At 42.2% G+C, this 19,814-nt stretch overlaps 1 protein-coding gene across 4 annotated transcripts in view; it reads left to right on the plus strand.

Moving 5' to 3' along the window:
- The window catches only part of ctif (CBP80/20-dependent translation initiation factor), a 51,095-nt gene extending 33,957 nt beyond the window's left edge, over positions 1 to 17,138 (plus strand). For all 4 annotated transcript variants that reach the window (XM_065965454.1, XM_065965452.1, XM_065965455.1 and 1 more), the window contains 5 exons: positions 1,172 to 1,784; positions 3,784 to 4,080; positions 7,619 to 7,774; positions 13,099 to 13,152; positions 13,996 to 17,138. In XM_065965454.1, the coding sequence (XP_065821526.1) occupies positions 1,172 to 1,784; positions 3,784 to 4,080; positions 7,619 to 7,774; positions 13,099 to 13,152; positions 13,996 to 14,229 (1,354 nt within the window). In that variant the 3' untranslated portion in view covers positions 14,230 to 17,138. The remainder of the gene's footprint in view (positions 1 to 1,171; positions 1,785 to 3,783; positions 4,081 to 7,618; positions 7,775 to 13,098; positions 13,153 to 13,995) is intronic.
- The last annotated feature ends 2,676 nt before the right edge of the window (positions 17,139 to 19,814 follow it).

The raw sequence follows: 19,814 nt of genomic DNA on the forward strand, positions 1-19,814 counted from the left end.
TTTACTGAAAAAAGCTCTGAAGCATTTTGAACCTTTTTTTTTTCCCTGTGACCCCCACAGAATGTGACTTGGAATACCTCTTAAATTAATTACAGACATACTTTATATGACTTTACTTAAAAATATCACATTATTGCTTAGTACTGTGATTATTCATGTTCTACTGAATCCTCAAAATGGAATGTTCTCTAGTCTCTTTCTCTGAGGAATTAAAAGTTATTGGCTGGATGTGGCTTTTGTGTACTCATTTATGTTCTTCGGTTTGCAATTATTGGTATTGGCAATACACAAGGTTCAATTCTGTTTATTTCTCTGTGCTAAGTCCACGACGAGATCTGTGGCTGGCTTTTAATTTTAGATATGAAGTTGGATCTCTTTCCCCTAGTTCTTGGAAGATGTATCTCATTTATTATAGTGTTACCTGTTGTCTGTAACATGCCCTGCCACTAAATGTCCTCATTTATTCTGTGAATTGAGGGTAAAGTTTGTTTTATTGGTCGTTTGTTAATACATTTGTGGTGGCCAAGTTTGACTAAATAGATCCGACAGTCACTTTCCAGCCAGCTCAAGATTGTTTTTTAACCTTTAATGTGAATCTGTCTCTGATTAGTTATACAAAGACACCAGTGATCACACATTAAACATTTTCATGTTTTAAAAAAAGGACTTTTGGACTCGGATGTGTGAGTGCATCTTTGTGCTAGCTGCTGCTGGTGGAGGTTTTTTTTTTTTTTTTTTGCGAGTTCACAGGCTCAGGCAGATAATAGGCTGCCTACTAGGTGCCAGGGTGACTAATCCCCTGGACCATATGTCAGCGACTTGTCAAGCCCAGAGTCAGTGCAGCAGCAGGACAGAGCTATGCAGGACAGGCAAACACAGAAACACTGTGCATCCACATGTAAGCAGCCATTGGGTGTTAGATTTTTTTAAAATCGTAGCTGTAGATTTGTGGTTGTGAATCGTGAAGTTCCGGAAGGCGTTTGAGATAAAGATAGAAAATGGAAGTTTTTTTTACTAAACTTGTGATGAGTTGAAGTGAGTTTGAGCCTGTAGACCGTCATGCTGCAGTGTGACACAGCGGTGTGTTCCAAGTGGAGCAGAGCAGTTTTTAGGTACAAGCCAGCTGATGTAGCATCAGAACGTAACTAAATGTACCCGGTTGTATTTTCAGGAGACAGCAGCGGCCTCAGGGAGGAGGTGGAGGAGGAGGTGGAGGAGGAGGAGGAGGAGGAGGTGGAGGAGGAGGAAAGAACCAACCTCAGCTGATACAACAACAGTCACCACAGCACCTGAGGGACCAAACTCAACAGCAGTCCCCACACCAACAGCATCAGAGTCCATCGGAACTGGGAGATAACAGAAACAGCAGCGCTGGTCGGCCACCTCGTCAGTATCAAGGAGGACATGGGCAGCGCCAGGGCGGAGCCTCACACCACGGATATAGCCAGAACCGGCGTTGGCACCCTAATCAGAAAGGTCAGGGGCACGGACAGACGAACGCTCCAGGCGATAGAGGAGTGTCCCCAAAAACAACCAAAGAGACTGAGAATGTAAAACCAGCTGACGAGATCAGATCACCTCAAGACTACAGAAATATGAGTCCCAATGAGTCACCAAAATCCGAGTCAACGCCCAGTAAAAACGCTTTCCCAGATCTGCCAGTTAGCAAGGAATCTCCCAACCCACCAGGAAGTGGGAAGGCAGGTGAGGGCCAGTCGGAGCGGCCCAAAATCAGTCTGCTGCAGTCTTCAAAGGAGAGGTTGAGGAGGAGGCTAAAGGACAAGGTACTGAAAAGCTGCTTAGAGCCTGTCACTCAGTATTAAGCCAATCAGGGCTAACGTGAATGTTCACACACACGCTACCATTTAATCTTATAATTACGTTCATCATTTTCATTCACACACCGACAATACCATCAATGTACGCACACTTTTCCTCTGCTGCTTTGCTTCAGTCATTCATCTACCAAGTCACTTAGTATTCACATCGACACACCCAGCCTGGCAGGGAGGGGGAGTGCATGTTCTCACTCGGAGGTGAAGAAACTAAAGCGGCATTAGCTTAACACTTTTTGATGTTTTTCCACTGTTTGCACTACACTGGCAAGTCAGCCAACTATGATGCTGCTCTCAGCGTCCTCTCTATACACCTCACTCATTACCATCAGCAAGGATTTAATGTGACAGCACAGAACTCCCCAGCAGGAATAAATAAACACGTCCTTACTGACACCAGTGAATCAATTAATCCAGAGTAGGAAACAGGGTTTTTTTTTTTTTTGCTCTGCTTTTGCAATAATTACTGTATAATCTATTTTGAATTTGTTTTCATGGTTTACAGTCAATACAGACTCCCACCTTTAAGGTATATGAAAACTACCAAATTCAAAGATTTAGATTTAAGATTATTAAAGATGTGCATTCTCTGCCCCCCCTCCATATATTAATACATGTCTGAAGCTGTGATTAAGTTTCACCTCTTGCTGATAAAGTTACATGGTTAGGTGGTATGTGTAAAGATTGTTGAGTTACTTGATCAATTATTGTCCTATATAACAAATGCACAAAAAAAACCCAATAGACCTTTTTTTATATTAACTTTACTATGAACCCTCTAGCTTAAAATATATTCAAACTAACACATAGTGAACATGATGGGTGGTGTCATTGAAGTACTAAGTGGGATTTAATGAAATCACAACACATTTCAACACGTCGCACCTCAATAGCACAGGGACTTTTGACTCGGGGAAATCCCCCCCCTCTGAATCTTCACAGGGGGCATTTTTAAAAGAATGTGCTTGTTTTTTTTCCATAAGCCATACCATACTGTAATAAGTTTTTATCTAGTCAAGAAATAGACTGAAATAATACTGATGTGAGCAAGACCATCAGAAGGACATTTATTATTTCTGTATTTGTATTTTAATGCTTGTCATGATGTCAGAAAAAGAGACACACAGACCAAAAGTGCATTTGATTACAACTTCCAAGTGTGAGACATATTATTAATAATCAAAAGTCAGCAGGATTATTTTCTTGGCATCATATATTCTATATACTGCAGCCTATGTAACAGTCATTTATGAGCCAGTCTGTGTTTTCACTGCTTAAACTCAGAAATGTTTTAATGTCTGATGATGACATGACTGGCATTATATCATTTGTATAAGGAAGAGGAATTATATAAAACTTTACTGTTATATATGATTATATTATTATTATTATTATATTGTAATAGATATTATTATGTGTACTACCCGTTGATATTATGATAAAAGCTTTTCCCCCATACAAACGAAATAGCCATTTTACCAATCAGATAGAATGGGATAAATCATCAATAGGCTACATGACCCTATTTATAAAAGGTAATATTATGTTTTCTGTTAATCATGCTTTAATCTGCAACTTCTTTTTTAGGTTTTATTTACACACAACTTTAATCTGCTTCCCTTCAGTTCTATTATCCACACACACTTGTCTCTATACGTGTGTGCGTGTGTGAGGTCTTTTGACAATAGTCAGCAGCAGCGAATAACACACTGTTGTGAGCAGTGTGTTACTGGCACATAGCATATCGTAACATATACACTCAGTGCAGAATGCAGAGTATGTGTGTCAGGCGCTACTATTTTGCTGTTTGTCCATCCACTTTATACAACCCTTTTCATACAGTCACCCTTCAAACTAGGATTTTTATTGGGCCTAATTAACATCATCAAAATACATGACAAATGAACACTACTCATTCGTATCTCCTTTCACCCACCTCCCTTCTCAGGAGGAGTCACGTGTGGAGGCAGGCTCCGGTTCGCAGAGCATGGACCGGCTTGTGGAGCTCCTCAACAGCATGAGAAGCAACAGCAGCGGGGTGGAGCAGCAGCTGGCCTCCTTCATGGAGGAGGCGCAGTGCTCCGCCCGATCGGAGGAAACTCTGGCTCAGGTGGTCAGCACCATCTACTCCAAAGCCGTGTCAGATCGGAGCTTTGCCGCCACAGCCGCCAAGCTCTGCGACAAGATGGCGCTGTTCATGGTGGAGGGGACCAAGTTCAGGTCGCTGCTCCTCAACATGCTGCAGGTAAGAGAGCTGTGGGGTCAGAAATGTGGAGAAGTCTATGCTGATATAAGCTTATCTTATCTCTTTTTCTTCAGTCTGTTCTTCAGTTTTTAAATAACTCTCAGTATAACAACCCATCTACTCTCATGTATCTGCTTCACACTGTTTTAATATCAGCTCTCTCCTCCCTCTTGACCTGATTTCATGAATTAATACTGTTCGTGCCAAGCTAGTGCAGCAAGGACATGCCAAAAAATATGTTTTCGAAATCATGTAGTCATTTGGTAACCGAGTTAAAACAGTGTTGTGAGGAATCTTTTTCGAGTCAATTGCTCACAAACGAAAATCAACCACACAAAACTTTACTCTCAAGTTGTGGTATAGGAATCTTGTGTGGTAGGAAGCTGTTATATATATCCTAGTGTGTTTTTCCAAGTTGCCAGTCTTTCAACCACTTCCTAGGTAACATAAATGTTACCAGGTGCTACAATGGGATAGACATAAATTAATGTTAACATTCTGTCACCACACTGAGGAACAGTGTTGTTGGCTTGGAAGTGGTAGAGTGAACATTAGTTGTTGCATTACAGTAGCTTATGTCTGATATGAAATATGACATGAGGTCCCTCCAGTTGTCCATAATCAGTTGTTTTTCAATCAGGATGGATTGAATTATAATGGAACCACAAAGGAATGACATGGTTTGGTCAGAATACCAACTTTATTAAGGCACTGCTGTTCAAAATGGCCTCAGGGCAGCTCTGGTTCAATGGCACAGGGGGTCGTCCCTCATTTCAAAGGTTGGTTGGTGGTTTAATCCCCAGCTCCTGCAGTATACATGTCTAAGTATCCTTGGGCAAGATAAAGAACCAGATGGGTGTGTGAATTAGGGGTAGAGAGTGAACCAGTTTCAATACAGTCACCAGTATAACATTCTGCCTCAACATGGATCTTTTTTTTAATATCATAATTACCACTTTAACACACACATTTGTTTTCAGTGCACACACAAGACAGCAATGAACATTCAGTTCGTATCACCCACTTCTAGTTTGAATGTGAATGAGTGTGTGTCCTGATGGGCAGCTGCTACACGTGTGTTTGAAAGGGTGAATGCAACGTTTTGTGTAAACGTGCTTTGAGTTGTCAGAAGCCTAGAAGTGCACTCCATTTAAAATGTACCCCTTAAATAACAGTATACAAACTAGTTTAAAAGCAATACAAGGTCGAGCAGCAGTTAGCCACATAACTGTTACGTCGCTGAAGTCAAGAAAGAAATAATTAAAATTGTGTGCACAATGATATTGAATCGCTGAAATCGTTTTTTTTTAAGTTAAAAGTTGAGACTTGCCATTGTTCCAACATTGAAATGTGAGCGTTTGCTTCTTTCTCCATTCATAGAGATGAAAACTAATTATCTTTGTATTCAAACTGACAAAATTCATTAATTTAATGGCGTACACCTCCCATTGTGGGGGTCATTTTTGTTCTTTCAATGACATCGTCTTGTCTGAATAATAAATTAATGAACCAAAAAAAAGATGCCATCATGCCATTGAGCGGTAACGACCCTGAGTTCTTTTTGCATATTTAAATTGAACAACCTTTCATTCTTTCCCTGAAGTCTATTCGCTTGACGTTTTGTTTTTTTCCCTCCCCTCTCACGGCTTCATAATACAGCAGACACGTTTTGACTGCATGTTTGAACAGAATCCTCTCTGGTGTTTAATACATTCAACATTAGTTTGAGGAGAAAGCACTCTCAGGTGGAGGCCAACTGTGCGTGTGTGTGTGTGTGAAATGTCAGTGGGCAAAGTAGCTAATCCAAAGACCCAGGGGAAAGAGAGAGCTGCTCCCCTGATTCACCCTCCATCCCATCACTTAACAGCACTGTTCCAGTCTTGCGCCCTCATGGAAACATCCTCCCAGCAGTTGTATATTTCACTTCCTCTCTCCCCTCCTCCCTGTTCCTCATGAGCTCTCTATTACTGCGCTACTCCCCCCCCCCCCCCCCCCCCCCCCCCCCCAATCTGATCGCCTCCCCTCACCCAGAACGACACGGGCCACTGCTTCACTACCTCTCCCTGCATGCTCGCCCCCTCTCGCCCTCTTTTCTTACCACACTCTGTCGTGAAAGTCAGACAACCTCGCTAGAGCCGCAGACTGTCCTGAAGAAAGCAAACAAGACTTGCACGCCGTCTTCAGATGGCTTTCAAGGTTTAAACGTTAACCCGGCTGCTACAAGGCTGTATCTCCGTCTTTTCACTCCTACTTCTGCTTCCTTCTCCTACTGGTTCTCTTTTTAACTACACTCCCACTCTTTTCTTTCTCTCTCTTCCTTTCACATTTGTTTTTTCTTTGATAAACCTCCTTCTTTAGATTGTTGATTTTCATCCCTTACCCACCATAATCCTTTTATCCCCCGTTAAAACGTTTTCTTTATCTCTCCCCACCTTGCAACATCTGTGTGGTCCCTCCTCTTCGCTTTAATTCCCACTTTCCCAGCCAGCATGGACCCCCTCGTTGTCTTTGACATTTTGGCTCTTTCGCTTTATAACATTTTTAAATGTCACAAATGTTCTCATGAAGGCTGTCATTAACGGCGTTGCTCCCAGACCCCTGGATCTCAATGTGGGTGCAATTAGTGTGTGGCCGCGTTTCTTTGCAAAGAAAAGGGAAAAAATAGTTTTTGTTTTTTTTTGCTTTGATTAAACAAAGTCAGTCTGCTACCTGTGAAGTATGCTGTTGATTCATCATAGAATAAAAACAATGTGGCCTTGCTTTACACACTTTCCTCATTATCTTCTTTACTTACATGAGCTCGTCCTTTCTGTTGCTAAGCGTCAGTCACTGCTCGCTTGTTTAGGTGTTAAATACAGGCAATGGCCTTGGAGGTGTTTGTTTTTGACTGCATGAGGTTTATTGTGGGATCCATTCAAAGCTGCATATTTGTTGTATGTCTGTGTACAGGGAGGCATTCAGTGTGGTTGTACCAGTCTGTGAGAATGTATTCTGCTTATGTTTCTAGTGCACTTCAGTCCCTTTAACAGGCAGGAAAAACCAGGTGCAGAGTGTTGTTGCGCCTGTTAATAAAGTTTCAGTTTAACTTACTGTATGACATCTTTACAAGTGCGCATTATGCATTAACCCATATTAACCCCAGCTCTTTTTTTAACAGCCCTGACACAGTTCACTACTCTTCACTTTCAAACCACATTAACATATTCTCATCTACTTCTGGCAGATAAAGAAAAAAATCCATGAATTTGTTTAATGTGTTTTTCAGCTGCTTTTTTTTTTTTTAATTTTTTTTTTAGCTTGAAGCACTTAAAGTCGAGAGGTTAATACATGTGCCAACTGCAAAAAAAATCCCATCAGAGAGATAGCAAAGATGTTAATGGCGATTACAAGCACTGCTGATGAATTTATGAGACAGTTTAATATTCTCTTACCAACGCCTACCTGCAATGTGTATTAAAAGCTGCATAGACTTGTCTTTTATTGTATTTTCCAGGGTGGTTTTTTTTTTTCAGTGTGTTTTTTTCCTTTCATCCTACAGAAGGACTTCTCCCATCGAGAGGAGCTCCAGCAGTCAGACGTGGAGAGGTGGTTGGGTTTCATCACCTTCTTGTGTGAGGTGTTTGGGACCATGAGGAGCAGCTCCGGGGAGCCATTTAGAGTGCTGGTGTGTCCCATCTACACCTGCCTACGAGAGGTCCGTATTCAGATCTACACCTTTTTTCTTTATTTATCAATAACAAATCGATGAACCATATACGGAAGAAAAAACCTCCAGCTGCGTCTGCATATCGTGTCACCTCAGATTGGTTGGTGCACCAAGCCGGTGTTTCCTGTTTTAGTCAGACCTCGTCTAGACTTCAGACACCGCAGCCGGGTTTGGTTAGTGGCGCAACCAGTCAGGACGCCATCAGTTCCAGTTAAACATGTGACCCTGGGTTCAGTTCACATCAGCTGGTTATGCTTTTCTTACATGCGCACACTCGGTCACCATGGAAACCATATAGGGTAGCCACAACAGACACACGGCTATACAGAAGTGGTAAACGACAGCTGGGACATCGAAAGGGGAAGCGAGCAAGATGGGGGGGGAGAAGAGAAGAGGTGAGGAGGAAGCAGAGGAGACTGTGGTCAGGCTGACAGTTACTGCAGAGGAAGTTTAGTCGTGACGGGACAGGTAGAAGAGAAAGACAGCGGTGAGAGAGCCGACAGAATCTTGAGTTTTAATAGTTTAGATTGAGAGGTAGAAGTGAAATAATTGCAGGGTTGCTGCACGTGCCAAGGACATTTACAGCTTTGTTCACAGCTCTGCAGGTCTGGCACTCACTACACACCCTGCGTCTCACTAACAAGCACAACAATCATCACACAACTAATGCCATCCACACCCTGTCTGAGTGTATGCCCAGGGCATTATCTCAGCTTGTTAGACAGTTCTGCAGCATGGCAGAGGGTGTGTACGTAAAGCATCAGGAATACACACAAACACACCTCCATGTTCCGACGTCAGCGGGGTCAAAGTTAGCTTAATGATGCACGAGATGGAAACACACCTATTTGTGTTGCTCTGTTCGTGTGAATATGTGTGTTTGTATTTGAGGATGTGACTCGAGCCTTTTTTTCCACCCAGAGCCATTGTCCCTGATTTTGATCCATCTGTTGTTTAGTCTATCCTGCTGTAACATGTATTTGTTGGATCCCAGCTTCAAGCTATGTGCGATAACATGCACACGCCACTGTGTTTGCATATGAAAGCATTTGTGCCTACTGTGTGGGGGTGTGTGTGTGTGTGTGAGTGTGGCAGATCTTTTCACAGCGGCTCTCCTCTGTAGTTTCAGCCAGCAGAACATGATTAGGTAACAACTGAGGTGTGTTACAAAGTGTGTACATGACAGCTGTACATATAGACGGAGCAAGCTAATGAGAGGTGACGTCATCCATTCATGACTCAAGCAGCCCAACGATGTTCTTAAAAAAGCCACAGTCCACCAGTTAAGTTAGATAATCCCTGACTAAACACACACTGAAGCACACCTTGAAATACATTACCCCACGTTGGTACATGCCAACTCTCCAGAAACATTCATCTACATGGGGGAGGCACCTTGGCGCAGCAAACCATCTGTAGCATTTTCATTCTTTTGAAGCTGATTTCTTTCAATTTGATAAATTGGTCTTCAGAATCACCGCCAACTTTACTCTCCGACTTTTACTTTTCTTTGCTAGTAAAGGTCGGACAAAATATATCACAATCCTGACTCATTTGATACAATTATGGAAACCCTGGTGCAAAATGTCTGTTATTCAATTTATATGAATAAATACATGAATCCTGCACTTCACCTTGTTATGTGCGTCATTATATTCTTTAGTCAAGATATCAGGATTCATTATTACATGATCATGTTGCAATATGAAGGTTATCTCAGAAACATGATATTATTTTTATCATGGGCCATGGATTGTGATTTGTTTTGTATCTTGAGTTTCTCTGCCGTTCCTCCATTAACCATCTACCTGTAGTTTCTTATGGGAGCGCAACATTTTCTCCTGAAAACAAAAACTACATGATCAGTGAGACTGCACCCAAAACAATCAAGGTGCGGGCAAAATAGCTGAACAATGAGTTTATACTACTTTATCACAGTGAAGATACATTGTTATTTAAAATGAAAATATTCCAACAGCTTTAAATACTCATGTCCCTCAGCCATGTACAGAATGAAGCACACTTCACATAACAATCTAACTTATTGGGCTTTCTTATATTTCATCATGTTACCTTGGTTACATAGGTTGTTAAGAAACATTGTGGTGAGAGTGTAATTTTAGATATCTGCATGAGACACACAACGCATGCATTCGGCTATTTGAATACACCCTCTCTGGAATATTAGACATTCATATATACTCAGATTGACCCAGCCTTTAATGAGCTGCACAGAAAAGAAGAAAAATGTAACCTTTTACAAAAAGACATAGAGATAGAAGAGGAGAAAAATATTCTTTCACAGCTTAATATTCGTTTAAAACCAGAGAGCAAGGAGCAACACTCGATCAGATATACCATCTTTTATTGAAACAAACAACGTGCAGGAGCCCCAAAGAGAACTTCATCAGGATGTTGGTTTGCAGACTGTGAGCACATCTACTGTCTGCTGGTGACCTAGGAGCTATTTATACTCTGCCTTAGTATTCCTCTCTGAAAGTCAATCATAGACAAAGATTCAGAACATACAGCCTATAACGACAAATATGTTCATTTTACTTTACGCAATATGTAAATGCGTAAAAATTGTCATTTTGTTTAGTTTATAAACCTCTTTATAAAGCAGTTATTGAAGTACAGCACTGATGCATTAGAAACAGGAAAATATTCTGTAATGTAACCAGGGGAAGTGCCAGTCTTGACGCTAACCCTGCTCTTGCTAACAGTTAGAAACCACATTTAAAGATGAAGTCGTTGTAAATGAAACCTCTGTGTGTCATTAGTATCCGTTATGAGACATGTTTCCTCTCAGCACTCTTTTTGTAGCCAGCACTATGATGTAAGGTTTAGATATATACAAATGTATACAGTATGTGCATGAGTAATAAAGTCAGACTGAAAGAGTGATGAAACCTCAGCACGACATTTAAATGAATAATAATGTTTTTGCAGCTGACTGCATTGAGTCACTCAAGGTGTTGTTGTCATGTCGGATGTACTTCTTCTATTTATGCGCTGAGAGAGGATCACAGCTGTCCTAGTTTCGGTTGCTTTTTTTTGTGTTTCTGATCAAATGCCTTATAAGTGAAAACACAGCAAATGGAAATCACACAGAATCCCCGGGTTTCTGCACGGTGCACTTTGTTTCTTGGATGATGTAACAAACCAGAGATGTGGCAGCTTTCAGCTTCAGAAGAGAGACAGAAACAGTTTTTTCTCCAGCTTGTGATGGTGTAGGAGCGACAGAGCTGATAGTCGGACTGATGATGAGTATAGATAAGATCATTTTAAACGTATTGAGTAAGAAAACTGCACCCCGGACTCCCTAGAGAACTCATTATGAGGAAGTCCCGCTTGTCACACAGCTCTTCTGCTCTGGGAACGACGAGACTCGAGTTCCCACATCAAACAGCCTCGCTGTCACCACACCCATCTAAGCTTAGTGAGGAGCTGACGTCTGCATGATAGGAGGAATACCATTAAGCTTACAGCGTGGAAATTACAGGACAGCTGGTACTCGATGTGGATAGTAGCATAGGATGTGGTGATCTTTGTTTCCTTTTTTCAGTTATGAAGATGCAGATGTTCTTTCAAGAGAGGATGTGTGCACATTAGTTTGTCTCAATACAGTCACACTCTAAATCACACAAACTCACCATTATTCAGATTGATCCTTTTGAAAACTTGTAGAACTGTTTTTTTGGGTGACGTGTATGTATCAGGAACAGTTGTGAACCCCAAAACAACACACCAAAAAGTCTATATGATGTTTGATATTTATTAGGACTAACTCCTAAAAGTTCTCATTTTGAATCATCGGTAGACAATCAGGAGTCCACTTACTCCGTCAGCCCTAAACGTTTACTCATAATGAAGAAGTTACAGAGCATGACCATCCTCTGGATTTGTGTCTCAATAAACACAATGCAAGGCAAAATAGAATATGTACCTTAAAGAAGCTACATTATGATTACCTGGAAGGTCTGTGATGTTGTCATGCACCTCTTAAAATGGCATAATGATCACTCAGTTGATGAAGTGTGCGATCACTGTTAAATAGCTCTAAGTGGCACAGGAGGTCCATCCATCTGTTGATAGTGCAGCAGCAGGTGCAGCAGTTATTTGTGCTCAATCACTGCTCCTGTACGCCAGTAAAGAACAAGGACCACGGCCTGGCGTATGTGAGCACATGATGGGAACGTATCCCAATGACACAATGCACTGTGAACCCAAAATGTCCCTACACAACTGGTTTAAAAGAAGCAGGCAGGTCTTCTAGCTCCGCCTTCTCATGCTAAATTACTCTTCTTCTTCTTGTGTTTTGTTGCGTTTGCTTCCTTTTCTGTGTTTGTTGTTTAATAGTGGTTGGCAAACACTTACGAGCATTACAGCCCACCTGCATTGGGGAATGGATACTGCCATGAGTGATCGCCTTTTTTCTGCACTCAGGCTTATTACTGTGTCACTGCATGCACCAAACTGTGACGCCCGTTGTGGTTGAGGAAAAATACAAACATCGTTACACCCCTAGTGTTTACCCTGCACTTAAAACTTATTTCACTCATTTGTGTATCAGGTCTACACTTGGAAGACGTTTTTCCTTCCTCCATGTTACTTTATTTCCCTCCTTTAATCAAAGCAGCACTTTAGACACGTCCTTGTTGGAACTAAAACAGCCTTATAGCTGGAAAACCAAATTCCTCTTTGCTCTAATCTTGCACTAGATATTTACACTCTAGCATGGGAGGCTGTGTGCCGCTCTGCCTCCCTTGTGGCTGCCCTCCCTGCATTGTTTGAAAGTACCAGTTGTATGCCCATCTGTGCATGGGGCCACTGTTAGGGGAGGAAAAGCCAGATAGCATGTTTACCAGCTCCACGGTTTGTTTTTGGCCTCCACTGTGTGTGTACAGTATTTGTGTGTGTGTATTCTGGGATATACTGTGTGCACAAAGCGAGCCTTGATGTGTGATGGTAAGCTCGCTTGCCAGGATGAAAGCCTGCTGTGTAGACTTCCAAGATTTAAAATGTTTACGTAGAAAATATTTACAATTGGGATTAGGTCTTTCCCTTTTCTTCTTCTCTTGTGAACTGATTAACACACACAAACACGCGCATTTGCTTAATCCCCCCACGCATGTGGCCTATATCCAAATAAACAAACACTAATGTATCTGCTCGTCTTGTACGGTTTGCCCACTCACTGTGCTGGACTTCTTTATGCTGCTATGTTTTGATTTGTCTTTACCTTGGTTTATTTGCAGCTTTTTCAATCACTTGTATGTTGAAACCATTTCTGTTCTTGTCTCTTTTAGCTGTTGGACTCCATAGATGTTAAAGAAGATGCAGTCCTCTGCTGTTCAATGGAGGTATGAACACACACACACACACACACACACACACACACACAGTTTCTCTTGGCCTTTGAAAAATATGCAGATTCGAACTAAATCCAATACAGTAAAGAATGTACAGTATGTTAGGTGACTAATCCTAAAAACAGAACTACTGAAACCATAGCCTGTTTAACACATGGAAGAAGTCTCACTGACATGTTTATTTCTGCTGTAAAAATGGGCATTTTAATATGGTAACTAATGGAAATTCATTGGCTTTCTTTGTAGCTGGCCTCAAGTGGTCAATTGTGGAACTGCAGGTTTTTTTTCAACAGAAGATACTGCTGGACTGAAACCTATAAAGCCCATGTTTTCTTTTAACATAGGAGTCTCCAGCATGCGCTCTACTCTTACAATCTCAAACATGTCTTTGATATCCCTTGATGAATATCAATAATAAAGAAGTGCAGTTAAATTAAAGAAGAATTATGGATTCAGGTAAAGCCTGAACTTTAAATACCTTTGTGTAGCAGTTGTGGTACAGAAGAAAGAAAGACAGAAAGAAGCACAGAAGCTTTAAGAAGATAAAGCTAACCCTCACCCATGAAATGAAAATAAGAGAACACAAAGAGCAAAGACAGATGAGCGCTGTTTGCCAAAAAGTTCCATGATACTCACAAACTGTGCACACTTTCCAGCAGGCTCATATTCATACAGTACACACAGCTCCATGGCCAGGGGGTGTGTGAACCTCTGCTGTCTGTTTCCACGGTAACAAGGTGCCAGACACTGTGTTTTTCTCTTCGTAAGGGGAACGCACATACACACTTTCTCTGACCTCCTACCTTCTTCTATCCCACCTTTCCTCTCTTCCAGCTGCAGAGCATGGGCCGTCTCCTGGAGGAGCAGCTCCCGGAGATGATGATCGAGCTCCTGGCAGCCGTCAGGGACAAGATGCTCTGTCCGGCCGAGTCCCAGCTGACCCGCTCGCTGCTCATGGAGGTCATCGAGCTGCACGCACACCGCTGGAGCCCGCTGGAGGCTCTGACCACACAATACTACAACCGAACCATCCAAAAGCTTACCACAACCACCTCAACCACTGCCTAGGTGCCAGCCCACTCAGGAGGAGAAGAGACAAGACCCCCCCCCCCCCAATGACGTCCTGATGAAACATTTTCTACATGAACTAATCATGGATTTACCAAAACGGACACCTAAATAGAATCAAGCTTTATATGGCTGTTCAAGTCAATGAACAATTATGGTTATTTCTCAAATATGAGTGACCACTGCCGTAAACGAAACATACACTACCCTTTTAAAGTGGTGAGCTTTTAAGACAACACTAGGTGTGGTGTTCAAATAGAACAAATTATTTTTGACACCCAGTCGAGAAAACAGTAATTTAGGGCCAGTAGGGGCGTGCTTGGCCACACAGAGTCCTGGAGCTCGTCTGGCAGAGGGATAAAGGAGCGGAGAGGGGTCACCCAGTGGGGAGGGGGAGAGGTGGATGGGGGAGCAGCTCGCCCGCAGGGAATACAGAGATCCCTACCTAAAGATGAATGGAGGATGGAGAGAGGGAGGGAAGGAGGGTCAGGGTAGTCCGTGTCAGTCTGTTCATTGTGCTCATTTGCCCCGCCGACCTTCCCCCTTCCCCGATCTCTCTCTTCTCCCCCCCCTCCTCTGTCTCTCCATCAGCCCCTGGGGTCTGTGTGGCTGATAAAAGAGAGGAGGAGGAGGCAGGGAGCAGACATGGAGCTGTCTGTCTGGGCTGTCTGCCCCGCCGGGCCAGGGGACCAGGTCAAAGGGCCTCACTGTGGAGCTCCCACAGCGCTCCTCCCTGCCTTTGTCTCCCCCAAAACTCCCCCACCACCAACATCCCCCCTTCCCTCAGTATGAAGCCTTTTTATGGGGATGAGACAGTGGGCCTGCTGGGCCAGGCTGGGCCTAGGATAAGGATCAGGCTGGCTGGAGCAGGCTGGCAGATGGCTGCTTGAGCCCATGTGAGACGACACACCCCCTCTGGCACCCCAAGTCCCTGAGCTCTGCCTGGTGTCATCCACAGGGGGGGTCTGTTTAAAAGCATTAAAACAGACACTGCTGATAATTCTTTTGTTTTTGTCCTACAGGGGAATGTCTCTTCTCCTCTGATTAGCCGTGCATGTCCACGCTCTGTTAACCACATTGTTGATATTACATTATTTTTTTAATCATTACGTGTTTTAATTGTTGTTTTATTTTGAAGTCTTGTTTTTATGATGAGTTGTATGTATGAGGTGTTAGCAGTAGGCCTTATTGCACAGGTGTGATTTGTTTTGCACTGTTTGGAGGTAAATTTGCTTTACAATTGAAAAACTAAAAGAGAGCAAAAGTTTGAATTTGAATTTGAATCAGTGCTCGTGGATGAACCTAGAACATCTCAGTAGTGAGTGAGATTTGCTGAGCATACTGAGGGATTATAGGATGTTATAATGGACTGTGGCCTTGTTGATTATACATTTTTATAGGAGCTCTCTTGTTTCAGTAGAGGGCATGCTGAGGACTTAACACTTGGACTTATTTCCATCTTTCTGTTGCTGAAGAAAAAAAGAAGAAACACATCCGAAGAGCAAAAACATTGATGTGACGACAAAAAGAAGAGCATGGCACACGGAGACACCAATAACGTTCTCCTACTCAAGCCATTCTTTGCAGTGGACATTTTGCAAGTGTTTAATATTGACCGTACTTGATCTTGCTTTTGTTTTTTTGGGGGTTTTTTTTGAGGAAAGCAACTATTAACTTGTGTATTTGAAGAAGACAATTACGAAAAAGAAGAAATGTTATTGTACGACCTCATTAGCTAGTCATATGTGGCACCGTACTCCAGCTTAAGTGTGAACTATGATATTGACGTACCAAGCCAATCATGCACCATTTGTAAATGGGCTCTATATATTAATCTGCATTCAGTATATTTACAAGTATTTAAAAACATTGGAATAGAGGGTGGATAGTGCAACAGAGATGTTCCACATGGGAAGGGTCAGCCTGCTCATGCATTTGAATCAGGAAGTAGCTCATTGATTGGGATTAGTCATACATGCACATACGCACATGCTATGTTCCCCCACTGAATCTCAGTGGGCAGTTTTAAGTGTTTTTATATTTTTTTCTCTGTCTTGCATCAAGAATTACGATCCTGTGTGGTAGAAACACACCCCAAATAGTAGTTACAAGAGAAGGGTGATTTAAAGCTCAAACATGTCTCTGGAGGTGCAGCCTAATCGTGTGTGTGTGTGTGTGTGTGTGTGTGTGTGTGTGTGTGTGTGTGTGTGTGTGTGTGTGTGTGTGTGTGTGTGTGTGTGTGTGTGTGTGTGTGTGTGTGTGTGTGTGTGTGTGTGTGTGTGTGTGTGTGTGTGTGTGTGTGTGTGTGTGTGTGTGTGTGTGTGTGTGTGTGTGTGTGTGTGTGTGTGTGTGTGTGTGTGTGTGTGTGTGCTTACAAAGTGATATGTTTTTTTGTCTTTATTTTATTTCTAGGTTCTATTTAAATTATATTTTGCTCATTTATATCATACATGTAAATATACATATATGATTTTGAGTGTGGTGGGTTTTTCAGACTTCTGAAACATTTGGGATACCTAGCTTGCTGGCAAGTGTGTAAGTGTGGTATTACTGTGTTTTAGTTTATGAAGAGAAAATAAAAACCCACCCATGAGTTTCCATTATGCAAAGAGCGACTCGCTCTCACAGCAGATGGGGGCAGGTGGAGATCCGTCTCCACTAGCACCCCCCCCCCCCTTTCGTCTGTGCCCCGCGTGCCCTTAGACCCCTGTGCTCGGGTCACATGACTCACTCGACGATTGAATGAGACGCACCTTCATTTGCATATTCTCATAAATATTGAAAAAAAATAAACTAGCTCCGGTGAGCGCACAGACTGTAGTTTGGTTTTAGTGGGTCGTCTGTGAGCGCTTGTTTGTTTTGTTTTTCTAAGCAACTGAAAAATAAACTAACAAGAAAAAAATGAAGAACGGGAACAATGCTCTGTGTTTTTTTTTCTCTCTATATGGTATAGATATTTAGACATCACAAAGGGCACACAATGGTACTTCAGCCATTAGCATTAAGACTGCGTAACTAATCCTGGCACCCCAGCAGGTCATTATGCGAACAATTCATACATGTGCACACTGGAAGTGCTCATCTACATGTCCTCGCCTTTACATGGTCACACATTAAACACACCACGCTTCAGAATTTAAACAACTCTTTGTGTTTGTCTGTGTGTTGCAGCTTGTCCTTGGGTCTATGGTTTGCCTTTGGTTAGCCCTGACACACGCCTGGTGCTCCCCGATTGTGAGCGTCCCGACGGGGGCACTTAGTGTTGGGGTTGCCTCCCAACTGAGGACGCCATCACTACAACCTATAGGACGTCCTTCAGCACTCACATCAGTCAACGTAATCCCCTGAGTGAGAATATTTAAATTCATTTAACACATTATGAAACACTTAATGTGTTTATAAATGCACTATAAACACCATGAGACGCTATTTTTTTCCCTGACAGAGATGGCTTCATGAATGATGATTTCTGTCTATTCAGAATCACAAAACATCTACTAGAAGCCTTTCTTTTTTATCTCAGGGACAATAGACACGATTATACAGGAATAGACCAATTCAGCAGCAAAACCAATGTAAAGAAGGAGATTATTTCAGCAGCTGGAGTGGAAGATGAGGGGAAGAAAGAAGTAAGTGGGAAGAAATGGCGACAGACAAAGCGGAAAAAAAGCTGTAGGAGGAGACGTATGGATATATATATAGAGAGAGAGAGAGAGAGAGAGAGAGAGAGAGATGGCTGGAATGCAGGGCAGTATAGGGGAGCCTATGGAGGAAGAAAATGCAAATGTTGGAGAGGAAAGAGAGCCAGCCCTGGCTGACAATTAGCATCACGGTTAATTTAGTTCTGTGCAGTGAAAACAGACGGTTGAACAGGCGTGTCAGCCCTCAGGAGCTTAAACTGGTGAGGTTCAGTAGCTGTGTGTCTTATTTATAATCTGAACACATTACACCAAGAGGGTGTCATTTGTCTGAAAAATAAGTGACACAATGAGGGGAAGATTAAAAGATGTATGGATGAAAGGAAAGTTGATGGCCTGTACGGAGCGATGAAGTTAATGTTTTATGTTTCAAATCTAAATCATTGGCGCTGAAATAAGTTGATTGAAAGAAAATGAATAAGACAACTTTGACCAACTGTTTCCCCCCCCCCAAAAAAAAAACCAAATATTCAGTTGTGTCAGCCTCTTAAATTTGTGTGAATTTGTGATTGGATGATTCCTGGCCAAATGAATCAGTAACCCTTTTTTATAATAGAAGAAGATGAAGACATACTTTGTTAGTCCTTGAGAGGAGTTCAAATTGTTGCGCTGATTTGGAACTTGCTACACACACGCACAAACAGGAACCTACGGGCACTAACAGAGAGATGTGAGAGTGAAGAGGGCTGCACACGACAGCGCCTGAGCAGTTTTTAGCGTTCAGTGCCTTACTCAAAGGCACATTGGCAGAGCTCTGGAGGTGAGCTGGCCTTCTATTTCTACCCAAGACCAACTATTTTTTAACGAAGCAGATATTCATTCTAATTGTTTAACAATATTCTGATGCTTCCTGGGCTAAACGATTGAATCCACAATGAAATAGTTCACAAATAACCAATAATTTATTTTCTTGATTTTAGCTCTACTGTGTACCACAGGATCATATCTGCTTCATGGAGCCAGATCATGGCTTGAGCTTCCCCTGCTTTCTCCGCTGGCACTGATAAATGAATGGATTTGTGTGTGTGTGTTTGTGTGTGTGTGCCGGCTGACTCACACCATTGCCGTCCATTGTTGGAGCCAGACAATAAGGCTGCATCTCAGCTGGCCTCGATGACGAACCAAAGCCGGGGATGGAAGCCGCTCACGTTAAGATGACTGCTCACACACACTCCTACAAACTTAAAAAAAAAAAAAAAACACACACGTCAAGTTTCAGCTCTCTGATGGCTCACATTTTTTTTTTTTTTTTTTTTTGCTACTGCCCTCACGTCTGCACAGTGTGTGTGTCTCTGTGTTTGATCAGCGCACAAACAATCTAGAGGAGAGTGCTGCAGAATCTCTTCTGTTAAGGTCCGAGGGGTACAAGAGGGCAGATATTGTGCAAAACAAAGTGGAGTTGAAACACACACAAGCCTCCCCAGATGTTTTCCTGCAGTACGCTCTGCTGTGGGAGAAATCAATAACTGTGGGCTACCGAGTGGTTTTAGCTCACTCTCTTGACCTCTCCATCTCAGCAGCAGCTACTGCGCCGGAGTTGATTCTACTGCCCAAAAAAACAGACTCCATCTCCACTGTATTTGGTCCAGACATTTCATTTAGACATCATGTACTCAATCTGCAGTCTGATGTGGAGCTCATGGCTACATTTATTTATTAAAGGACTTGTAATAGTACATTCAGTTCCAGCATTTCGTTATGAATGCCTCCTATTAGAAATTGTTCCCATTTCTATAACTTTTCATTTCGCCTTCACCCTTATGTTTGACCTTTTTCTGTAAAAGTCATTTATACCAACTCAGCCTGTGTCTCATCTTAAGAATTAGATTAAAAAGGATAGAATGATATTTTTTGTTTTTGTATGTGTCCAGTTTATTACCCGAATGT

This window comes from Labrus bergylta, chromosome 17 (genome assembly GCF_963930695.1).
Source record: "Labrus bergylta chromosome 17, fLabBer1.1, whole genome shotgun sequence".
Taxonomy (NCBI): domain Eukaryota; kingdom Metazoa; phylum Chordata; class Actinopteri; order Labriformes; family Labridae; genus Labrus; species Labrus bergylta.